Source organism: Leucopleurus acutus (genome assembly GCF_964270905.1).
Source record: "Leucopleurus acutus genome assembly, chromosome: X".
In the NCBI taxonomy this organism is placed as follows: domain Eukaryota; kingdom Metazoa; phylum Chordata; class Mammalia; order Artiodactyla; family Delphinidae; genus Leucopleurus; species Leucopleurus acutus.
The window spans coordinates 7,113,811-7,139,770 of record NC_139148.1 but is presented as its reverse complement, the minus strand read 5'-3'; the positions used below and the strand labels follow the sequence as shown (position 1 = coordinate 7,139,770).

At 50.7% G+C, this 25,960-nt stretch overlaps 1 protein-coding gene across 2 annotated transcripts in view; it reads right to left on the bottom strand.

Moving 5' to 3' along the window:
- Nucleotides 1–16,981: 16,981 nt before the first annotated feature.
- The window catches only part of SHROOM2 (shroom family member 2), a 131,245-nt gene continuing 122,266 nt past the window's right edge, over nt 16,982–25,960 (bottom strand). Inside the window, exons 8-10 of one of the 2 annotated variants that reach the window (XM_082865241.1) lie at nt 24,799–24,970; nt 19,985–20,257; nt 16,982–17,363 (exon numbers count right to left, since the gene is read on the bottom strand). In XM_082865241.1, coding sequence (XP_082721367.1) covers nt 17,097–17,363; nt 19,985–20,257; nt 24,799–24,970 — 712 coding nt within the window. In that variant the 3' untranslated portion in view covers nt 16,982–17,096. The remainder of the gene's footprint in view (nt 17,364–19,984; nt 20,258–24,798; nt 24,971–25,960) is intronic. The other variant, XM_082865240.1, reaches the window with a different exon arrangement.

The window sequence follows — 25,960 nt, the reverse complement described above, 5'->3', positions numbered from 1 at the left end:
CACCACACAGACACACAGACACACACACACACCTCACTGTGACTCAGTGCCAAGCCCATACAAGTAAACAGACACACACAACCATGGCTCACTGAGACTCAATGAACAGTGTATACTAGCACATACAAACACATGGCTCAATGTGAGTCAATGCATAACCTATACCCACACACACACACACAGAAACACAGCTTACTGTGGCTCAGTGCACAGCATATAGCAGTACACACACACACACACACCGCTCAGTGATTCAATGCAAATCCCATATCAGCATACACATACACATACACTCACCTAGGTTTGACTCAATTCTCAGCCTATAGCAGCACACACACACACCTTACTGTGACTCATGCAGACTCTACAGCACCAAATACACAAAAAAACACTAACACAGGGCTGGGATTCAATGCACAGTCCATACCAGCAAAGGCACACACACAAAACCACACTGTGACTCAATGCTCAGGTTATACCAGCACACACACATGGCTCACTGTGTCCTAGTGCACAACATATAACATCACACACACACACACACACCCCACACTGTGACTAAATGTGCAGTCTGTATCCGCTTCATACACACACACACCCCTCAATGTGACAAAAAGTGCAGCCTATACCAGCACACACACACCTCAGTGTGACACAATGGTCAGCCTATACCAGAACACACACACACATGCACAGATACAGGGCTCAGTGTGACTCAATGCACAGCCTATACCAGAATACACACACATACCAACATGCACACACACATGGCTCACTGTGACTCAATCATTCACCTATACCAGCAGACACACTCATGGCTCACTGTGACTAAATGCAGTCGGTAGCACAACACACACACACGCACACACCCCAGTGAGTCAATGAAAGCCCACCAGCGCACACTCTCTCATACACACACATACTTGCTCACTGTGACTCAATGCACACACACATACACCTCAGTGACTCAATGAAAGACCATGTGAGCACACACACACACACATAACTGATTAAATCCTCCACCCATACCACTGTACACACACAAACAGACGAACACAGACATGCTCACTGTGACTCAATGCACAATCTATACGAGTACATTAACACACAAACAACTCTTTCTGACTCAATGCTCAGTGTATACCAGCACACACACACACACACACCTCACTGTGACTGAATCAGCTCACAGACACACAAAATGCTCACTGTGACACAATGAAATATGTAGCACCGCACACACACATACACACACAAACACACACATACACTTCCGTGACTCAATGCAAAGCCCATACCAGCACATACACACACACATGATTCAATGCTCAGCCTCTACCAGCACACACACACACACACACACACACACAAACACACACCCCTACAGCTCACTGTGCCTCAACGCCTATACAAGCACACGCACAAAGACAAAATAACCCCTCACAGTGACTCACTGCACAGCCTATACCAGTGCGCACAGACACACACACACACAGAGCTGATTGTGAATCAATATACAGTCTATACCTTGACACACACACATGGCTCCCTGAGACTCAGTGCACAGTCTATGCTTGCAGACATACACACCCACAGAGGCACACATGGCTCATCGCCTATACCACCACACACAAACACAGCTCACTGTGACTCAATGCAGTCTCTAGCACCACACACACACACACACACACACACACACACGGCTCACTGTGACCCAGTGTACAGCCTATACCTGCAGACAAACACACAAACACACATACATAGCTCACTGACTTCACAGTCTGTACTTGCACACACACAAGGCTTACTGTGAATCAATGCACAGCCTATACCTACACACACACACACACATACAGACACTCACACACATAGCTCAGTGTGAGTCGATGGAAAGTCTATAGCAGCACATTTACCCCCCCACACACACATCTCCCTGTGACTCAGCTCATAGCGTATTGTATCACACACACACACATACACCTTACTGTGACTCAATGCACAGCCTGTACCTGCACACACACACACACACACACCTCACTGTGACTCTGCGCAGCCTATACCAGCACACACATACACACACACACAGCTCACTGTAACTCAATGGTCAGCCAATAACATTGCACACACACAAACACACTCACTCTGTTCAATGTGGATAAAACCAAATCCATACCAGCACAGACACACACACCACACAACACACTGTGACTCAATTCACAGTCTATACCAACATATACACACACACACACACACACACAAATCTGTGACTCAGTGCTCAGATGATCTCAGCCCCCCACATACACACTGCTCACTGTGACTCAATGCACAGCCAATACCAGTACACACACACACACACATACACACACAAACGGCTCAGTTTGACCTAACGAACAGTCTGTAGCACCACACACACACATGCACACCTCAGTGACACAATGTTCAGCCTGTACCATCACACACACACGTACACAAATATGCATACAAACACAAATATGGCTCACTGTGATTCAATGCACAGCCTATAGCAGCACACACTCACAGGCAACTGTCACTGTGACTCAAAGCGTAGCCTATACCAGCACATACACACACAAAGACCTACCTTCTGTGACTCAATGCACAGCCTATTGCAGCACACACACACACACACACACACACACAATGGTCACTGTGACTCAATGCACCTCCTATACCAGCATACACACTAGGCTCACTGTGACTCAATGCACAGCCTATACAAGAACACACAAACACGCACTGACACATGCCTCACTGTGACTCAGTGAACCACCTATAGGAGCACACATACACACACAAGCATACACGGCTCACTGGGACTCAGTGCACTGCCTATATCACACACACACACACATACATAGCTCACTGACGCAACACACAGCCTGTACTAGCACACACACAAGGCTCACTGTGACTCAATGCACAGCCTATACTAGAGAAGGAAAACACACACACAAACAAGCAGCTCACTGGGACTCACAGAACTGTATGTAGTGCCACACACACACTCACACACACCTCAGTGACTCAATGCAAAGCCCATACCAGAATACACACATACATACACACACCTATGTGTGACTCCATTCCCAGCCTATAGCAGCACACACACACAACTTACTGTGACTCATGCAGACACCATTTAATACAAAAACACACACTACACATGGCTGTAACTCAATGCACACTCCATACCAGCACATGCACACACACCACACCTCACTGTGATTCAAGCTCAGATTATACCAGTGCACACACACTGCTCACTGTGACTCAGTGCATTGCATATAACAACACACACACATACACCCCACTGTGACTCAATGTGCAGCCTGTACCTGCACATACACACACACACACACACGTCATTGTGACTCAATGTGCAGCCTGTACCAGCACACATACACAGACACACACACACCTCAGTGTGACTCAATGGTCAGCCAGTACCAGAACACACAGATACACACACCCCACACTGGGACTCAATACACAGCCTATACCAGCGTGAACACACTCACATGTCACTGTGACTCAATACACAATCTATAGCAGAACACACACACATCAGTGTTACCCAAGGTACAGCCTATACCAGAACACACACACACACACATGCACAGATACAGGGCTCAAAGTGACTCAATGCACAGCCTATACCAGAACACATACACATACCAACACACACTCACACATCACTCACTTTGATTCAATCAATCACCTATAACAGCACACACACAATAGGCTCACTGTGACTCAATGCACAGCCTATACCAGCGTGCACACACTCACACAGCACTGTGACTCTGCACAATCTATACCAGCACACACACGCACACACACAAACCTCAACATGACACAATACACAGGCTATACCAGCACACACACACGCACAGTTACCGGGCTCACTGTGACTCAATGAACAGTCTATACCAGAACACACACACATACCAACATGCACTCACACATGGCTCACTGTGACTCAATTGCCTATACCAGCACAAACACAAACGGGTCACTGTGACTCAATTCAGTCTGTAGCACCACACACACACACACACACACATCAGTGACAATGCAAAGACCATACCAGCATACACACACACAGACACACACCTATGTGTGACTCAATTCTCAGACTATAGCAGCACATACACACACCTTACTGTGACTCGTGCAGACTCTACACCACCAAATACACAAATACAAACTCAGACACGGCTGTGACTCAATGCACAGTCCATACCAGCACATGTACACACACCACACCTCACTGTGACTCAAGCTCAGATTATACCAGCACACACACAGGGCTCACTGTGACTCAGTGCACAGCGTATAACAGCACACACACACATACACCTCACTGTGACTCATGCACAGCCTGTACCTGCACATAGACACACACCACTGTGACTCAATGTGCAGCCTGTACCAGCACACAGACACAGACACAGACACACACACACACACACGCCTCAGTGTGACTCAATGGTCAGCCTATACCAGAACACACAGACACACACACCCCTCACTCTGACTCAATGCACAGCCTATACCAGCGTGTACACACTCATACAGCACTGTGACTCAATGCACAGACTTTACCAGCACACACTCGCACAGATACAGGGCTTAGTGTGAGTCAATGCACAGCCTACACAAGAACACACATACACACCAAGAAGCACTCACACATGGCTCACTGTGACTCAATCTCTTGCCTATTCCAGCACACTCACACACGGCTCACTGTGACTCAATGTAGTCTGAAGCACCACACACACACACACCCCAGTGACTCAATGAAAGCCCATACAAGCACACACACTCACATGAACACACACACACACACCTCACTGTGACTGAAATCACTTCCTGTACCAGGACACACACACACACACCTCACTGTGACTCAATGTGCAGCCTATACCAGCACACACATACACATACATGCACACAGCTCACTGTGACTCAATACAGAGCCTATACCAGCACATACACACACACAAACACACAGCTCACTGTGACTCAATGGTTAGCCAGTATCAGTGCACACACACAAACACACTCATTCTGCTCAATGTGGATAAAACCAAGCCCATACCAGCACAGACACACACACACCACACAACTCACTGTGACTCAATGCACAATCTATACCAGCAAATACACAGACACACACACACACCACAGATCTGTGACTCAGTGCTCAGATGATCCCAGCCCCCCCCACACACAGCTCACTGTGTATCAATGCACAGCCAATACCAGTACACACACACATACACACACACACGGCTCACTGTGGCCTAACGAAGAGTCTGTAGCACCACACACACACACACCTCAGTGACTCAATGTTCAGCCTGTGCCGTCACACACACACACACACACATACAAAAATAAGGCTCACTGTGATTCAATGCACAGCATATTGCAGCACATACACACACACACACACACGTCACTGTGACTCAATGCACCTCCTATACCAGCATACACACACGGCTCACTGTGACTCAATGCACAGCCTATCCAAGAACACACAAACACGCACTCCTACATGTCTCACTGTGACTCAGTGAACCGCCTATAGCAGCACACACACACACACACACATGGCTCACTGGAACTCAATGCACTGCCTATACCAGGACACACACACACACTGCTCACTGACTCAATGCACAGCCTGTACTAGCACACACACAAGGCTCACTCTGACTCAATGCAGTCTATGCCAGCATACAAACACATGGCTCACTGTGACTCAACGTAAATCCTATACCAGCACACACATACAGAGACACATGCATGGCTCTCTGTGACTCAAAGCACGTCCTATAACATCACATTCACACACACACACAAACGGACAGTCACTGTGACTCAATACACAGCCTATACAAGCACATACATGCAAAGACACACATGTAAGTCTCATTGTGACTACATGCACACCCTATACTATCACATACACACATTCACATACGGCTCACTGTGAATCAGTGCACAGTCTGTACTTCCAGATATACACACACACACACCTCAGTGACTCAATGCAAAGCCCACACCATCACTCACACACACACAGAAACACACATGCACGGGTGACTGTTTGTCAATGCACAACCTATACCATCACACAGTCACACATACATACACGGCTCACTGTTAATCAGTGCACAGTCTTTAGCTCCATGTATATACACACACACACAAACACACACACACCTTTTGAATCAATGCAAAGACCATACCAGCATACACACATACACACACTTGTGAATCAATGCTCTGCCTATATCTGCACACACAAGCACAGAAACACACCTTACTGTGACTCAGTGCACAGCCTATAACAGCACACACACACACACAAAGCTCAATGTGACTTAATACTTAGTCTGTAGCAGGACACACACACACACACACACATAAATTCCTCACTGTGACTCAATGCAAACCCCATACAAGCACACACACACACAGACACATAACTGTCACTCAATGCACAGTCTATACCAGAACACACACACATACACACACACATGTCTCACTGTGACTCAATGTACAATTTATACCAACGCACAAAGACACACACACATGGCTTGCTGTGATGCAATGCAAAGCCTATACCAGCAAACACACACACACGCACAGCTCACTGTGAGTCAATGCACAGTGTATACCAGCACACACACACATAGCTCAATGTGACTTAATGCACGGACTATACCAGTACACACACACACATGGCTCACTGTAAGTCAACTCACACTCTACCTTCACACACATACAAACACATATGCACGGCTAACTGTGACTCAATGCACAGCCTATACCAGTGAAGACAAACACACACACAAACGCACAGCTCACTGGGACTCAAAGCACAGTATGTACCACCACACACAAACACACACATCAGTGACTCGATGCAAAGTCCATACCATCCTACACACACACACAGCTATGTGTGACTCAATTATCAGACTATAGCAGTACACACACACACCTTACTCTGACTCATGCAGACACTACACCACCAAATACACAAACACACACTCACACACGGCTGTGACTCAATGCACAGTCCATTCCAGCACATGCACACACACCACACCTCACTGTTATTCAAGCTCAGATTGTACCAGCACACACACACGGCTCACTGTGACTCAGTGACCAGCATATAACATCAAACACACCCATACATCCACCTCACTGTTGCTCAATGCGCAGTCTGTACCTGCACATACACACACACACCTCACTGTGACTCAATGCCCAGCCTGTACCAGCACACATAGACACACAGACACACACACACTTCAATGTGACTCAATGCAGTCTGTAGCCCCTCTTCCACACAGACACACATACACCTCAGTGACTCAATGCAAAGCCCATATGAGCATACAAACACACACACACCTGATTCAATGCTCCACCCATACCAGTTCACACACACACACACACACACACACATACTCACTGTGAATCAATGCACAGTCTATATGAGCACACATACACACACCTCATTTTGACTCAATGCACAGTCTATACAGTACACACACACACATAACTCACTGTGACTCAATGCACAGCCTATATCAGCACACAGACACACACACACAAGGCTCACTGTGACTCAATGAACAGTCTGTAGCACCACACACACACGCATAAACACACACCTCAGTGATGCAATGCAAAGCCCATACCAGCACACACATACACACACCTCAGTGATGCAATGCAAAGCCCATACCAGCACACACACACACACATCTGTGATTCAATGCTCAGACTCTAACAGCACACAAACACACACACACACGGCTGACTGTGAATCAATAGAGTCTACAGCCGGACACACACACACACACACACACACACACACACACACACACACACACGGCTCATTGTGACTCAGTGCAGTCTATGCTAGCACACATACACACACACAGAGGCACACATGGCTCAATGTGAGTCAATACACAGCCTATACCTACACACACACACATACACTCACACACACAAGTCAGTGTGACTTAGTGTGAAGCCTATTGCAGCACATGCACCCACACACACATACAGTGTGTGACTCAGGGGTTAGCATTACCAGCAGACACAGACACACACACACCCTTCTCTGTGACTCAATGTACAGCCTATACCAGCGCGCACGCACACACCCACACACACGGCTACTGTGACTCAACGCAAAGTCTATACCCTCACACACACACAAACACACATGTGACTCAACGCACAGTCTATACTAGCACACACACACACACACACCTCGCTGTGATTCAGTGCAGAGTCCATACCAGCACACACACAAACACAAACACACACTTCACTGTGACTCAATGTGCATCCTGTACCAGAAAGCTGACTCACAAACACACACAAGCACACACACACACACCTCACTGTGACTCAATGCTCAGCTTATACCATCACACACATAGACACACATGCACAGCTCACAGTGACTCAATGCAGAGCCTATACCAGCACACACATAACACGCACACACACGGCTCACTGTGACTCAGTTCCCAGCCTATACCTGCACACACACACACACACACAGACACCTCACTGTGACTCAAGGCACAGTCTACACCAGTGCACACACACACACATGGCTGACTCTGACTCAATGCAGTCTCTAAAGGCACACAGACACACACACACACCCCTCACAGTGCCTCAATGCTCAGCCTATGCCTGCACGCACAGAAACACACACACCTGTGACTGAATGCACTGCTTATACCAGCAGGCACACACGGCAGACTGTGACTCAATGCACTGTCCATACCTGCATGCACACACACACACACACACGGCTGACTGTGACTCAATGCACCATCCATACCTACACACACACACATACACAGATGGCTCACTGTGACTCAGTGCACAGCGTATAATCTCACACAGATACACACATACACCTCACTGTGACTCAATGAGCAGCCTGTTCCAGCACACACACATGCACACACACACACCTCAGTGTGACACAATGGTCAGCCTAAACCAGCACAGACACACACATGGCTCACTGTGACTCAACGAACAGTCTGTAGCACCACACCACACACACCTCAGACACTCATTGCTCAGCCTCTACATTCACACACACACATACACACACAAATAAGGCTCACTGTGATTCAATGCACAGCCTATTGCAGCAAACACACACACACACACACACACACACACACACACACACTGTTCACTGTGACTCAATGCACCGCGTATACCAGCATACACACACGGCTCACTGTGACTCAATGCAGAGCCTATACAAGAACACACAGACACACAAACACGCACACACACGTGCCTCACTGTGACTCAATGAACCTCCTATAGCAGCACACACACACACACTGCTCACTGGGACTCAATGCACAGCATTTACCAGCGTAGACACTCACACACACACATACACACACGGCTCACTGTGGCTCTATGTACAGCCTATACCAGTGCACAAACACACACACACACCTCATTGTGACTCAATGCACAGCTTATAGAAGCACACACACACACGCATTTTAATTCAATGCACATTCTGTAGAACCACACACACACACACACCTCAATGATTCAATACAAAGCCCATAGCAGCACACAAACACACCCGTGATTCAATGCTCAGCCTCTAGCAGCACACACACACACACACAGCTCATTATGAGTCAATGTACAGTTCATACCAGCACACACACGTCTCACTGTAACTCAATGCTCAGACTACACACACACACACACACACCTCAGTGTGACTCAATGCTCAGCCTATACAAGAACACAGACACACACACCCCTTACTGTGACTCAATGCACAGCCTATGCCAGTGTGCACACACACAGCACTGTGACTCAATGAACGATCTATACCAGCACACACACACACCTCAGTGTGACTCAATGCACAACCTAAACCAGCACACATGCACAGATACAGGGCTCACTGTGACTCAATGTACCGCTTATACCAGAACACACACGAACATGCACTCACACATGGCTGTGACTCAATGTATCGCCTGTATCAGCACACACACACACGGCTCACTGTGACTCAATGCAGTCTGTAGCACTGCACACACACACACACACACACACATACACACAGATACATATACGTCAGTGACTCAATGCAAGCCCTTGCCAGCACACCAGCATATACACACACCTACTGTGATTCAATGCTCAGTGTATACCAGCACAGAGACACACACACACACACAACCTTAATGTGACTCAATGCACACCCTATACCACTACATCCACATACACACACACGCACACACAGCTGACTGTGACTCAGTGCACAGTGTATACCTGCCCTCTGCACACACACACACACAGCTCACTGTGGTCAATGCACAGCCTATATCAGCAGACACATACACAAGGCTCACTGTGACCCAATGCAGTCTGTAGCACTGCACACACACACACAGATACATATATCTCAGTGACTCAATGCAAAGTCTATGCCAGCACACACACACACACACACCTGTGATTCAATGCTCAGCGTATACCAGCACACACACACGCACAGCTCATTGTGACTCAATATACAGTCCATACCAGCATACACACACACACAACACACCTCACTGTGACTCAATGCTCAGACTATACTAGCTCACACACACACACACACACACATGGCTCATTGTGACTCTGAACAGCCCATACCAGCACATACACAGACACATAACACACTTCACTGTAAATCAATGCTCTGAATATACCAGCCCTACCTACACACACATATGCACAGCACAGTCTAACTCAATGCTCAGCCTATACTAGGACGCACACAAGTGCACACACACACACCAGTGACTCAATGCATAGCCCATACCAGCACACACACACACACACACACACACAAATGGCTCACTGTGACTCAATGCTCAGCTTATGCCAGCACACACACACTGCTCACTGTGACTCAATGCAGGGTCTATAGCAGCACACACACAGACACACACACGCACGGCTGACTGTGACTCAATGCACAGCCTACAGCAGCACACACGCATGCATACACACACGAATCACTGTGACTCAATGCAGTCTCTAACAGTACACACACACACACACACACACACCCCTCACGGTAGCTCAATGCTCAGCCTATACCTACACGCAGACACACCCACCCCTGTGACTGAATGCATAGCCTATACCAGCGTGCATGCACACACACACATGCACGGTTGAGTGTGACTCAAGGCACTCTCCATAACTGCACACACACACACACACACACGGCTCAATGTGACTCAGTGCACAGCCTATACCAGCAGACAGACACCCACACACAAGGCTCACTGTGACTCAATGCAGTCTGTAGCACCACAGACACAACAGTGACTCAATGCAAAGCCCATACCAGCACACACACATAAATACACACACCTGTGATTCAATGCTTAGCCTAAACCAGCAGACACACACACACACACCTTTCTGTGACTCAATGCACACCCTAGACTACGTACACACACACACACACACACGGCTTATTATGACTCAATGGAGAGTCCATACCAGCACATACACACAACACACCTCACTGTGACTCAATGCTCAGACTATATTAGCCCCCCCACACACACACCTCAGTGACTCAATTGAAAGCCTATTCCAGCACACACACACACACACACACACACACACGGCTCATTTTGCCTCAATGCGCTGTCCATACCAGCACATACACACACACAACACACCTCATTGTGGCTCAATGCTCAGTGTACACCTGTACACACACACACACACACACACACGCAATGCACTGTGACTCAATGCTCAGCCTATACTTGCACATACACACACACACACAGACTCAAAGCCGATTCCAGCCCATACACACACATCTAAGTGTGACTCAATGCTCAGCCTATACCAACACACACACACACAGCTCTCTGTGACTCACTGCACAGCCTGTACTAGCACACACACACACACACAAACACGCACTCACACATCTCCCTGTGAATCAGTGAACCGCCCATACCATCACACACATATACACGTCTCACTGTGACTCAGTGCACTGCCTATACCAGCACACAAACACACCCACATACTTGGCTCGCTGTTACTCAATGCACAGCCTATACCAGCAGACACACAAGGCTGTGACTAAATGCACAGCCTATACCAGCTCACACACCCACACACACACAGGCAAACGGCTCACTGTGAATCAATGCTCAGCCTATACTAGCAGACACACACACACCTATGACTCAGTGCTCAGCCTATGCCAGCACACACACAGCTCACTGTGACTCAATCCACAGCCTATACCAGCAGACACACACACACCTGTGACTCAGTGCTCACCCTACGCCAGCACACACACAGCTCTCTGTGACTCAATGCACAGCCTATACCAGCACACACACACACACACACACACACACACACACACCCCTCCGGGATTCTCTTCTTTTAATGGGAAATGCAAAAAACACACACTCAGGATGTCTGGGCTTTCAGGGTACAGCCACAGGGAAGTACAGCTGACAGGTTAACGATGGAGTCAACATCTCCTGCGTCCCCGTGCCTGAGACTGGCTCAGTGTGTGCAGTGCAGCTGGCCCTGAAGAAGCAAAACGTTGAGCATCTCCTTCCATGGGTCGTGGAGTGTGGCACAAGGGTCACTGGCTCCCAGAAGGACCATCCCAGCAGCAGCCTAAGGTGCGTTTCCATTGCCCCCTGTGTGATGAATTCCTCGACCATATCAGAACTCACATAAGACAAGCAGAGTATCCTGGTAGAAGGCAACATAAAATGTAGGAGGCATTTGTGCACTTTTTAAAAATCTGTGATTTGGGTCAATTTTTTTCTTGTTCTAAACACAAATTCACTCTCCTAATTTTGAGTAATGCTTGTTAAGAAAAATCCCTCGCTCTTGGGGCTTCCCTGGTGGTGCAGTGGTTAAGGATCCGCCTGCCGATGTAGGGCTCACGGGTTGATCTCTGGTCCGGGAAGATCCCACATGCCGCGGAGCGACTAAGCCCGTGAGCCACAATACTGACCCTGCGCTCTAGAGTCTGCGAGCCACGACTACTGAAGCCCGTGCGCCTAGAGCCCGTGCTCCACAACAAGAGAAGCCACTGCAATGAGAAGCCCGCGCACTGCAACGAAGAGTAGCCCCCCTCGCCAGAAGTAGAGAAAGCCCGTGCACAGCAACGAAGATCCAACACAGCCAAAAATAAATGAATGAATGAATTAAAAAAAAAAAAAGAATCCACCTGCCAAAGCAGGGGACACGCGTTCAAGCTGTGGTCTGGGAAGATCCCACATGCCGCGGAGCAACTAAGCCCATGTGCCACAACTACTGAGCCTGCACTGTAGAGCCTGCGAGCCACACCTACTGAGCCCGTATGCCGCAAGTACTGAAACCCACACACCTAGAGCCCGCAACAAAAGTAGCCGGTGCAATGAGAAGCCCGTGCACCACAACGAAGAGTAGCCCCTGCTCGCCACAACTAGAGAAAGCCCAGTGCAGCCAAAAATAAATAAATTTGTTAAAAACAAAAGAATCCCTCCCTCTCAGTTGGCTAACCTTCGGGTCCCACCAACCTGCTGCACAGCAGAAGCGTTTCTAATCAGCCACCCAGGAGCAACTGCCGTGTGCTGGGTGGTTCCGACAGATGCGTTTGGATGCAGGGAAGGCACTTCCTCCAGGTCCAGAATACAGTGATGGCAGCAGAAGTGTGGGCGCTTCCACTGGCACCCGTCTGACCCAGGCACGGTCCTGAGCACATTAACACATCAGCTCAGCTGCTCTCACAACCGCGCTCCTCCGGCTACACAGGAGGAGGCTGAGGCTGGGGAGGCTGGCGCTTGCTCACAGCCATCCGCCCGAAGCGGCAGAGCTGGCTTTGCTCCAGGAGCTCGGCTTCGGGTCCTGGACGATTTCGTGCTCTTCGGTATCCGGCCCTGGTGTGGGAGGTGTGGCCCATCAACGGCCCCAACTCCTCACAGCTCCCTGTAGCCACACTCTGCCACGGGACTTCCGGTTCCTTCCACTAAAGGGGTAGAGCACATGCCGCACCCTCCGACTTTGGGTTTGGCTGCAGCACTTGCTTTGGCAATGGAAGGTTAGCAGGTGCACTCTAACCAGAGACAGGAGAAGCACGGCTGGGACTGGGCTTGTTCTCTTATGCATCTGCCACTGACCCGCCCAGGCCAAACTCCTGGTGCCAGGAGGAACATGACGGGCACGTGGAGCAGAGCCTGATCTCCAATTTCATGAGCTAACGGAATACGTCTCACTGGCCCCTGCTGCGATTTTACAGTGCTTGTTACACAGCACTGCTGTGGCAGGCACTGACTTATACAACCTGTGTCTGTGACATTTTCCTGACTGCAAATTGACTGCCCTTTACTAGACTGGCAGAAATAGTCACATACATACATACATAGAATTAATCCCACCATTTATCAATGGTTGAAGAATCTAATATACGGTAAGGATACTGCAATTCTTAAAAAAAAAAAAGATGTAAATCAAAGACATGCTCGGTTCACGGAAGGACACCATTTATTTTGTGAACGTCAAGCAGAATGATCTGTTGAGACGTAAGTGAAAGTATTGAGCGTGAAATCTGTACGCATCTTCCAAAGGCGCAACGCCCCTGACTGGAATCTCACTATACAGAGCATTCCACAGCTGAGCTATGACCAAGGGTGAGCTATCAGCCACCACCGAAGAATGCCAAGGGCGAAACATTAGCACCAGATTGTCTTTATATGCAATAACATAACTATATACAAAGTTATGTACATTGACTCACTGCAATCTGTGGGTCCCCACTAACCAGACACTGAAGAGGCAAACGGGAATGTTGTGATTCTATGTGCTTCGTTAAAAGGACAGTAGAGCACTATATATTGCTATGTAGAAGAGAAAGGTCTCAAAAGACACCAAAAAGCTGGATACAGACACAAATTCTATTTTCACATTTTACAGACATATCATCAAAATGATCACAATACTGTATTTGAAGGGAAAGAATCACAGGTAAAAGCTTTGTGACAATTAAAAACACTGAAATCACCGTGGTTGTCTCCCCGAAGGAGGAAGCAGGGGCAGTGTGTGTGGGGGGGTGTCCATGGACAGCCAGCTTTACCTTTCCTGACGTGATCAGTTTTCACAGCAAGTGACCCACACCACGTGGCAAGGACACTTCGTTGGCAGAAGAGGGATTTTTCAAGTCAGGAATAGCTTAATTGAATAGGAGTAAAAACTTGAAAAGGCATTTCTCTTTGGCGTCGGTGGGCTGCCAAAGGAGTGTTTATTTTGCCAGCATCACGGACGCCTGCCAGGTCGGCCCCCTCTACGGGTGCACGGAGATCACTGCGGCAGCCCGGGAGTCCAGTCTCCCCTCTGGCTGGCGAAGTCTGGCCTAGTTAGTGTCCTTTAAGACATTTGCGTGCGTCTGTGTTTGGTAAGGCAGCAGCCACTGCTGACAGAGGGACATCTCCCCCTGCCGCTGGAAAACTTCTTTCATAGGAGTAAGAGAAATAAGGAGTAAAACGATCTCACAGATCAAACCAAAGTCTGCACATGACCTCGACGTGAAGTTATCCTAGGGCTTCTCCCGCCATTAACCACACATTTCAACAGATGAGCACTGTGACGAAACTCACCACTCCACAGTGATCAGATTAAAAATAAGTACGTGAGAACCACGCCACTGGTGGCTAAAACAGCGATTCACGTGCTTACTCGCCATGCATATATCCCTCTTTGGTGAAGCGTCTATTTCAGTCTTTTGCCCACCTTTTAATCGGGCTGTTTGTTTTCTTACTGTTAAGTTTGAGCGTTCTTATACATTCTGGATACAAACGGTTTGTCACATACATGATTTGCAAGTTATTTTCTCCTAGCCTGTGATCCGTCCAGTGGAAAATGACAGCTTGACCGTTTTCTTTAGTGAATAGACTCTTTACCATCTCACAATTTCAACCACTAAAAAAGGGTACTAGGAGCTGTACACTGTGTGGCAGAAAAAGATTGGGTCTAGGAGTTCTGTGGTCCACCGGGACCTCTGAGAAACCAGGGCAAGGGTTCTTAAACGGTATGTGGCCCTTACGGCACGGTAACTAATAGAGGCAAAAAGAGAGAAATTGCCAATTGTAATTAAGGATCATACACACGCAAAATAAATGTTCTGGGGAAAGAGTAAGTTAAGAAATATCTCGTCGGCCTTAAGCCAAAAAACACCTAGCAAGCACATTTACCGGACACGCTTTTAGCCAAGTAATTTCTCTTTGCAGGAAAATACCATTTGAACCGTGACGTCAGCCGAGAAGTGCTAAAACCGTGTGTCTGCTTTGCGTGTGTTTTAAAGCGCGAACGCTATTTAAGTGGCAATTTTAGAGTGAGTGAACCCAACATGTACGCTCTTCTTTTCACAGCTGGTTTTTAACCACATGGAAAACCATTCACCTTTGTCGAGTGTTACTAAAGTATCATCCTGATTTTTGCTGGGTCGCAGATCATCCTTATATGACACACACAACGACCGCTCAACACTTCTGGGCCAACAGGAGAGGCCGGCAGCCGCCACCTCCCGCGACCCACCAGAGAGGTCGTGCGCCAGGCTTTGCCCGACACGCGCTCATTGCCTCCTGAGAGGAGGAAGGGGTGCAGCGTGGGAAGACGGAAGGGCAGACCCGAGCCGGCAAGGACCACGTGCGTGCACCTCGGGACCAGAGCTCAGTCCGTACTCGGGAACTCACCGTTCACCGGGCGCCACGTGGGGTTGCTTCCAGGCCAAGGGTGACGGGGAGCCACTCTGCTCAGCATTCAGGAGGGGAACTAAGACATTCAATCAATCATCCCAAACGCGCCCACGGAAATTATTGCTTTTCTAACGGCCATTTGGTTCTGGGAGGGATTCTCTCTCCAGGACCTAAGTCCAGGCTGGGGTTTTCATCTGCCTCCTGTTGCGTGCCCCGCCGGGGAGGCGTCGGGCCGCAGGCCCCTCATTTGCCTCTGTCGGGCGGAAGGCTGTCCAGCAGGCACTTGAGCTGCTCTTCGCCCAGGTGGATCTTGTCCTCCAGCTCGCGCTGCTCGATGAGGAGGGCCGACTTCATCCTCACGAAGTGCGCGTAGTCGGCCAGGCTGTCCTGGCTGAGGTAGCTGGCCAGGATGTCGGACACGATGCCCTCCCGGCGGTCCAGGTTCTCCTTCAACTCCTTGGCGTCCTCGTGCTGCTGGATGAGGACCCGCTGCTTCTCGAGCAGGGATTGCTGGAGAGACAGAGAGAGACGAGCCTGCTGGGGACCAGGCAGTGGCGGTGGTGGTGGGGGCCGGGGGGGGGGGGAAACGGTGTCCGGCAGCTCTTTTGGGGGCTGGTCCAGTGGAGACCCTGACGCCACCCGAGTTAGGGACCCGCGCAGAAGCACCTGGGGCGTGGGCAGGAGGCACCTCGCGGAGCAGAGGCCCCAGCGCCAGCTCCCCCGTTGGCGCTCTTGGGCCGCTGCCACCTCCACTTGCTCCTGTCTCCGTGAAAGGCCGTGAGGAACACGGGAGCCATCCAGGCACGAAATGCTCCAGGACCGGGAGATGCTCAGGAAGAGCAAAGGGCTGAGGCAGCCGGTGTGCGTCCAAGGCCTTTCCCTGCCAATACCGTGGCCAAATGGACACAAGGCGCAGGTTCTAAAGAGATTCCAGGGCAGGACTGCTAGACCCTGCCGGCAGACGGAGCTGCAGCCCGGGAGCAAAGCTGTAGCCGAGGCCGTGAGAGGGGGCGGCGGGGCGGGGGGAGAGACCGCGCCTGTCGGGGAGGTGCCCTCTCTCCTTCTGAGGGTCCCGCCCTGGGTCACACAGACGCCCCCGTTTCCAGAACGCAGCACTCGCTGTCTGCCCACAGGGCGCGCCCCCACTTCCCCTGCCCTCTCTAACTTTAATGAAAACTGAGGGGGGGGAGAGGTGAACGCGGTAGATGTCTGCAAGTGCCGGCTGGCAGAAGCCACGGACGCCCTGTCCCCGGTGCGAGTTTCTGACACCAGCAGGGCCACCTTGCAGCTTGGACATTCTACCCACGGCCACGCGTGAGCATCCCGGGTGCGCGAGTGCTCTGCAGAGCGCTGGTCCACAGAAGGAGCTCAGACAAGGTGAGCTGCTATTAAACGGAGGCTGACAGCAGAAGCTGCTCCTGGGGTGAGGCTTCCGGGAAGTGCCCCCGACTGCACAACCTTTCGGGGTCACCTGTTCCGGGGGACACCTTGAGCTTCAGGTGCTTGTGAAACAAAGACAATGTATTTTCACGGCAAGAGGCAAGGTATAAGGCCAATTCATGCCAACCAAAAGGGAAACAGACCTCAACTGATGCGAGAAATGCGGTTCGGGCCACTAAGGTCAGCTGGGCTCCCTGGCAACTAGAAGCTGCTGATGGGAGGGAGGGATTCACGTGTCTGCATCTGCCCGCGTGCTCATTTTCTACCTGGGAAGACAGGGGAAGCCTCCTACAGCCTGAGGCCACATCTTTTCACTCGTTAGCGTGCCTGTCTCTGCAAACCGCAGCTTTCCCAAGCCCTGGCTGCCGGACCCGGAGATTTTCATCTGGCACCGGCCACACGGGAGGCTAGCCCACTGTGCTGCCCCTGGACGTGGTGACTGAGCACTCCTTTGGGTCCACGAAGGTGACGCTGCATCAGCCACACACAGCCACGGGGGAGAGCGCCTGTCTGCTTCTCCTCCCTCCCACGGCCCCCCTAGGGATGCAGTTAGGAGCTATGCAGCCAGGTCCCCAGGAGGACCACGGGCCCCGGTGTGTGACTGCTTCTACTTCCTCCAATTCTAAATAAGGCTTGGTCAGTCCCAAGCAAGGGGAGATAAGGATGAGCTGAGCTGCAAAGACAATACTATTTTTCATTTAATCGATCCTTGAGAGTTTACTATTTCAATTACAAGTAAGTCTCTCTTTCCCATTCATGTTATTTCCCTGAGTTCTTTCAGATAAACTTGGCAAAGACGGCAAGAGCAGCAAAATGGAATGCGAACGTAACCCAAGGGGATCGGGGTCCAAAGCCCCAGTTACTTTTTCGACCCTTATGCAATACGTTCCGTGATTGACAGTCACTAACGACTTGGCTAAGCACAAAAGATCACGGGCTCAAAGCCACGCGCTTTGTAAGATCTTTCTGTGTAACCTGAAACCACTCTCACCTGGAGTCCAGGGGGAGGGGTACCTTTTCTGCTCCCCTTGTAGAGAAGTTAAGGTGCCTTATTAATGATGAAGATGATCATTTTGAAGGCCTATTATGTGGAAAGAAGCAAACTAGATGTGCTCCTGCTACCTGACCTACGAAGTAGTAAAGCCTGTAAGGTAGATGGTGTCTTGCATGTGCAAAGAGCAGACACGCAGACCCACTAAGAAATGTCCCAAGTTGCACTGCTGTGAAGGGAGGAGGAAAGCAGAGCAGCTCTTAGACTCATTCTAGACCCTGCCGGCCCTCTTGTGAAGTCCCAGCAACCAAGTCACCATCAAACGCCACTGTCACTGGGGGCCGAGGACTCGTCAGGCAGTGGGGGAGCTCCACTTACCCACTTACCTGCGGTGGGGAAAGGTTACAAACAGAGACTACGTTCTAGGAAGAGACCGACACTAGCAGCGGTCGTGGGACTATACGAGAAGAGGTCCACTCTCCCGGACGCGCGCCGCGCCGCCTCCCCCCCGCCCCCGCCCCCGCCCCCGCCCCCGCTACAAGGACGGAGCGAGCAAGCCCTGGGCGTTCAACGGCGTCTTGCGCTACGAGGCGGACAGGTGGCCGCGGCGACTGAACGAGGCTTCCCGGCGGTCTGCTCCACCCCCCACAGGAAAGCCACACCCCGCCCCGCCTTCCAGGTCAGCCCTGGCCATAGTTACCCGATCGCCAGGAGCAGTGCCGTCGTCCAGATTGTTGAGGGCGTTTTCCACGCGGGCCAGGCGGCCGGACAGCGACAGCAGGAGGTTCACCACCTTGTCCAGGTCCCCGATGAACATGCGGAACTTGTCGAACTCGTTGGGCTTGCAGACGGCCTTGGCCAGGGCCTCCACCTCGTCGCCCAGCGCGCTGTTGGCCTGCATGTCCTCCCGCAGGCTCTGCCGCGCCTGCCGCAGCACCTGCAGCTTGCGACCGATGCTCTCGATGAGCTCCTGCTGTGGGCACAGGGCAGGGAACGCGGTCAGGGCCGCCTTGCGGCACCCCCTCACCCATCCCGGATCTGCGGGCCACTCAGCTCAGCCGGGCGGCAGCTTTTTGGCATCAGTAAATAACAGGGGGACTTCCCCGGGGGCGCAGTGGTTGGGAATCCACCTACCAATGCAGGGGGCACGGGTTCGAGCCCTGGTCCGGGAAGATCCCACATGCCGTGGAGCAACTAAGCCCGTGCGCCACAACTACTGAGCCTGCGCTCTAGAGCCCACGAGCCACAACTACTGAAGCCCGAGTGCTGCAACTACTGAGACCCGCGCGCCTAGAGCCCGTGCTCCACAACGAGAAGCCACCGCAATGAGAAGCCCGCGCGCCGCAACTAGAGAAAGCCCGCGTGCAGCAACGAAGACCCAACGCAGCCATAACTAACTAACTGGGGATGTTTAAGACTAGGGGAAGGATAAGGCCTTCCTGTTCAATCATTGGCGTTTGATTCAGAAACGGAACAGAACAAACCTATTCTCATCCTGTGACTGTCCTATCAGACTATGCAGGAGTGGGACCCCTGGGGCTACTCACGGTAAACCTCGTTTCAGCCTGTATCTTTGCAAGGATTCTCCGGGCCTCTGTGATACCCTGTGCTTCCTTCTTTGTTTTTTGCTTTTTTTTCTGGCCGCGCTGTGCGGCTTGTGGGATCTTAGTTCCCCGACCAGGGATCACACCCAGGCCCTCAGCAGTGAAAGCGCCGAGTCCTCACCCCTGGACCGCCAGGGAAGTCCCTGCACTTCCTTCTTTGGCAGTTCCCAATTGGAAGACCTACATGCACACAAGTTATTGAGTCTGGTAGTGAACGTCTGGTACTGAACTCCGTGATTAAAACGTGTCTTCCATGTAGAATGAGCAATAAAAATTAAGACAGATGAAGGATGTCAATGAACTTAGGCAAGTCTTTCACAATAATAAAGTACTGATCTCCATTTGACCAAAATGTAAATAAATGACTTCTTTAAACGTCATGAAATATATATGCTGCAACGTTTACCGTCCCGTCTCTTTTCTCGTGTGCTGTTCCGTGGCATTGAGGCGTGCACGGTGCTGTGGGCTAGCACCGCCACCCATCTCCACATCCTCTCCATCCTCCGAAACGGAAACTCCGAGCGTTCAATACGAGCTCCCCATTCCCCCCTCCTGCCAGCTCTCGAAATGACGAATTTTTACAGAGCAAAAATGACACGTACAAAGACCTGTTAATCGGTCACCATCCTGAAGTGAAGCGGCACCATGTGGTCCGAGTTGAGGGGCAGAGAAAGCAGATTATCTGTCTCGTGGGTCATCACATTTGAGAAAAATTACAAGGACCGCTCAGAAGGGGTCCAGCAGGGAAGCCTTCCCCAGAAAAACCCTGTTCCCATGACTACGGACGTGCTTCTGCTGTTAAACCCACGCATGGCGGATGCCAACCGGCGGCCCGCCCTGACACGGTGAGCGGTGAAGGGCCAACGGCGAGAAGCAAAGTCACCCGTTGTCCTTTTCGGAACCCTGCTGCCACCCGCCCTGCACGAGTCCGCCAACCTCGTGTCGACGGACACGGCAGGTTACGTGGGGTTTAGGAGGCCAACGCATCCCTGTGCTAGCCCGAGGCTGGGGTGATGAAAACGGAGGCAGTGCTCTGCTGCCCGCACCCAAATGAGGATTAAACAATTAGCTGGAATGTTAAGTCCGATTAGGATTTTTAAACTCAGTCTGTTGCTCCATAGTGAGTAACACTATTTTATGTACAACAGACCCATGAAAATGGTCCGTGCTGTCCACCGCCCCCCCCCCCCCCGCCCCGTCCTGGGGCAGTTTTCAAACTCTGGCCCCAGACGGAGTCCACAGGGCTCGGCAGGGAGAAGGCTCAGTCTCGTGAAACCCTCCAGGACGGTGTCCAGAGCTGAGCAGGGAGCAGTTGCCCCGACCTCCAGGGCTAACATGAAGATGGGTGAAATCCCCGGAGGCTCAGCCCGCTGCTTGGCATGCAGTAGGCGCCTGTCCACAGCCGCTGCCGGCAAGACTGCAAGTGTGCATGAGAAGCTGCTCCGAGCTCACCGCTACCGTTCGGTAGACACTGCCCCATCCCAGGGACTATTTGGGCAGGAGGGAAAAAAAAAAAAAATCAAACCACCTCGGGAGACCCGCTGAAGCGCTGGAGGCACCCTACACTTCGTATGCCTGATACGGGTGATCTGTGTCTCAGGACGATGCTTCCAAAGAGGGTCTCCATGCAGCATTTTTCCTATCAAGCGAGCCATCAAGTCCTCCCAAGCGCACCTGCACAGCCCTCCCTTCTCCTCGTCCCGTGCACACTTCGTAAGCGCGTGACACCGTAGATATGAGGGCACTGGAAAGGCAGCCGAGGCAGCGCAGCCAGGAGAACAGGACTACTGGGTCAGCGACAGCACTGACCTAGCGCTTAAAGCATTTCCTGCTTGGGGTGAAAGTGCCCGACATACGCTTACTGAACCAAAAACATCAGTTGACTTAGGAATTTAATCCTGGTGGGGTGATGGGCAGGGGGCAAGCTCACAGTGACTCATGTCAATCCCAAAGCCGGCATCTCGTGCCCCCAAAGAAATCGGGAGAGGCCCCAGACAGATGAAAGGAGCGGTACCAAGGCTGCTGCTTCCCAAATTCAGTACATCATGAGAAACAAAGGCACAGTGTAAAGAACATAGTTCTTTGCATCTAGGGTGTGGACGAAATTAAAACTGTCCAAACTGTATGTTTTTTCTAGGTGTATGAGAATAACAACACTTTGTTTTTTTAAATTCATTATTTTTAAGAACGTGGAAAACACAACCAGAAGAAAGCAAATGGTACCCTGTGCCAGACACAGGGCCTCTAAAATCCCAGGACCAAAACTCTTAGTTTTCATTTCCTTTTTGAATTAAAAAAAGGCTATCACTTCCTAAACTGAAAGTCACTGTCTCTTACACAAGGGTCAGGGTATTTCTTCTGGAATGGGTTTGTCTATCATATTTGAAACCAATCAATGGCATTTTTTAAACAACTAACAATACGAGGAGGTATTAAACATTATCCTTTGCAAGGGTCTTGTCAAAGCAAATTGGTATTTTTTATGAAAGCCCCTTCCAAGATACTAAGTGTACGGAAAAATGCACCAAATGCTGGTTCCCTCCTTTTTCTCCTGGTGCTGACTACGCATGCTCAAAGCCCCTGGAATTAAACCAACAGCACATGCTATCCTCTGAAACTGACTGCCTTGGGCAATTCCTTTCTCCCTTTATGCTAAATCCTTCCTAAAAAAAAAAAAAACAGGTAATCACACCTAGATGTCACAAGTCTGGCCCGTTGACATGCCATGAAGATCTGAAGCTCGTACAGTAGTGAAGACATCGACACTGATAGCAATAATTTTGTCCCTACCATGACCTCATGGTTACACGCTATTTCACCTCTGACCTCCTCTCTAATCCTCCCCCTTCCTTGTCCACACAGCTCTAGCTATTGGTCGCTGCTGCTTCCCCCACGTGTCACAAAACTCCCACCCCAGGGCCTTTGCACTTGCTGCCCAAACCCCACTCCCCCAGACCCTCCCCAGATCAACCAGACATTCGCTCACATCACTCCAGGTGTCTGTTCATCATCCGCTCATCAGAGCCTTCTCTACAATCATACTCCTTTACCTCTCTCTATTCCTTCACGCTGTTTTAGTTTTCTGACCACCCGACCTACTCCATTAAGGGTTGGCAAACTTTTTCTATAAATGGCCAAACAGTAAATATTTTAGACTTCAGGGACCACACAGCCACTGTTGCAACTACTCAACACTGCTGGTGTAGCGTGAAAGCTACCAGAGACCATATGCAAATGAATGAGTGTGGCCGTGTTGCAATAAAACTGTATTTACAAGAGCAGGTGGGGGGCAGGGATTGGCCCACGGGGCCCTGTTTGTTTTTTTATATTTGTTTTTATGTTGGCTATCCATCTCCTCTGTAAGCACGCAAGTGCCTTCAGGGAAATAAGGACTGACTCCAGTCTGTTTTGTCTACTGCTGTATCCCCAAGTGCCTGGGTGAGTTTTTGGAGTTCAGATGATGCTTTTTGGTTAACAACGCACTTCACAATATACTGTTGAATTTAATTAACATCATCGGGATCACAGATATTTGAAACGGATAGTGAAAGAGGACATGTGCCTTGCGGAAGGTCATACAATTAAGCCCTCTGGATTTAACTGGGGTGGAAGAGACATATCAGTTGACCTTAAAATGAGAGAGACTGGTGGCCACCTAGCTAATTTGACACTGGATCTCATTACAAAGAGACGGCAAAGAGACCCTGGCAGAGAGGCCCAATTTTAGAACAGAAGACTCACCCACAAAGGGCTTAATACACAGGCCCAAATGTCAGCGTCCCACATAGAAGCCCAACACCAACGGCGCTCGGCGCAGGGCCCAGGGTCGGGGTGGAGCCGGGTGCCGCCCCCGGCCGGCCTGCCTGCCAGCCAGCCGGCGCGTTCTCGTTTGGAATTGCAGCTCCCCTACCTTCTTCACCGACAGGTCGTGGTCGGCGTCACTCCCTGAATCCTCTTCGGCTTCTTGCTGGTCCTGCAGGTCTTTCATCTTAATCAGCAGCTCCGCCTTGGGGGCCGATGTGCTGTAGTAGGTGGAGTTGGTGGCCAGGGACACGGCCGCCGGCACACTCAGCTCCTCCTTCCTGGGTAACAAAACATCAGAACACCCGTTAGCTCTGAGCGTACACACAGACGTGCCCGCGAGTCCCACAGCCTGGGCTGTGACCGGCAAATGGTGGTGCTAACGGAAAGGCACCAGCTAGAGAGATGAGACAGCAAGAGTGGGGAAGGAGTAGGTTGTGAGGTCAGAACTAAAACACCCCGCCAGGTGGTGCTCGAAGGCTCGCCCCGGAGGGAGAAGAGTGCAGATGGTATCCGCCGGGAGCCCGAGGTCCATGGGGAGAGGTCTGCCGCTATCCGTAGGCGTGGCCGCACGCCCAAGGTCACCGGGCACCTTTCTACCAGCAGCCGCATTTGCTGCCTCTTGCTACGGCCTGACTTCCTGTCTGCCTGGTACTCCCGCCTACCGTCAGTCAACGATGCTTATGGAGACCATGTACAGAAACAGGAGAGATGTGAGCAGATACACCTTTGTGGGCAGGTGACTGAAGGACGGGCTGGAAAGCGCTCTTTCCGAAACCTATTGCAGCAAGTTCACTCCCTCAGTTACATAAGCAACAACAGAAAGCCTCTTTCATAAACACGTATACTAAGAAGTCGTCTCAACTTTCACCCCTCTTGTGACAAGTTTCTCAGCTTCCGTACTGGTGACACTTGGGGCCGGACCATTCTTTGATGGGGGGCCGTCCCGTGCAGTGCAGAGCTGCAAGCAGCATCCCTGGTCTCCACCCACTAGATGCCGGGGCACCTCTCCCAGTGCTGGCAACCAAGTGTATCGCGACATTGCCAACTGTCCCGTGGCGGGAGACAACAGCCTCCGGCTGAGAACCACCGCCTCGTGAGAAGAAGCCCCGTGGGCATCTCCGGAAACGTATATTTTCGCATCTTTGCCAGGACCTGACGTCATCATCCCCAGAATGGGCTTTTAATTTCGGGAGGGTGACAAAAGAGCCCCAGAGTGCTAATAAGCACTTATGGAAATCTGTCCCCAAAGAGCAGTCACGAAAACAGAC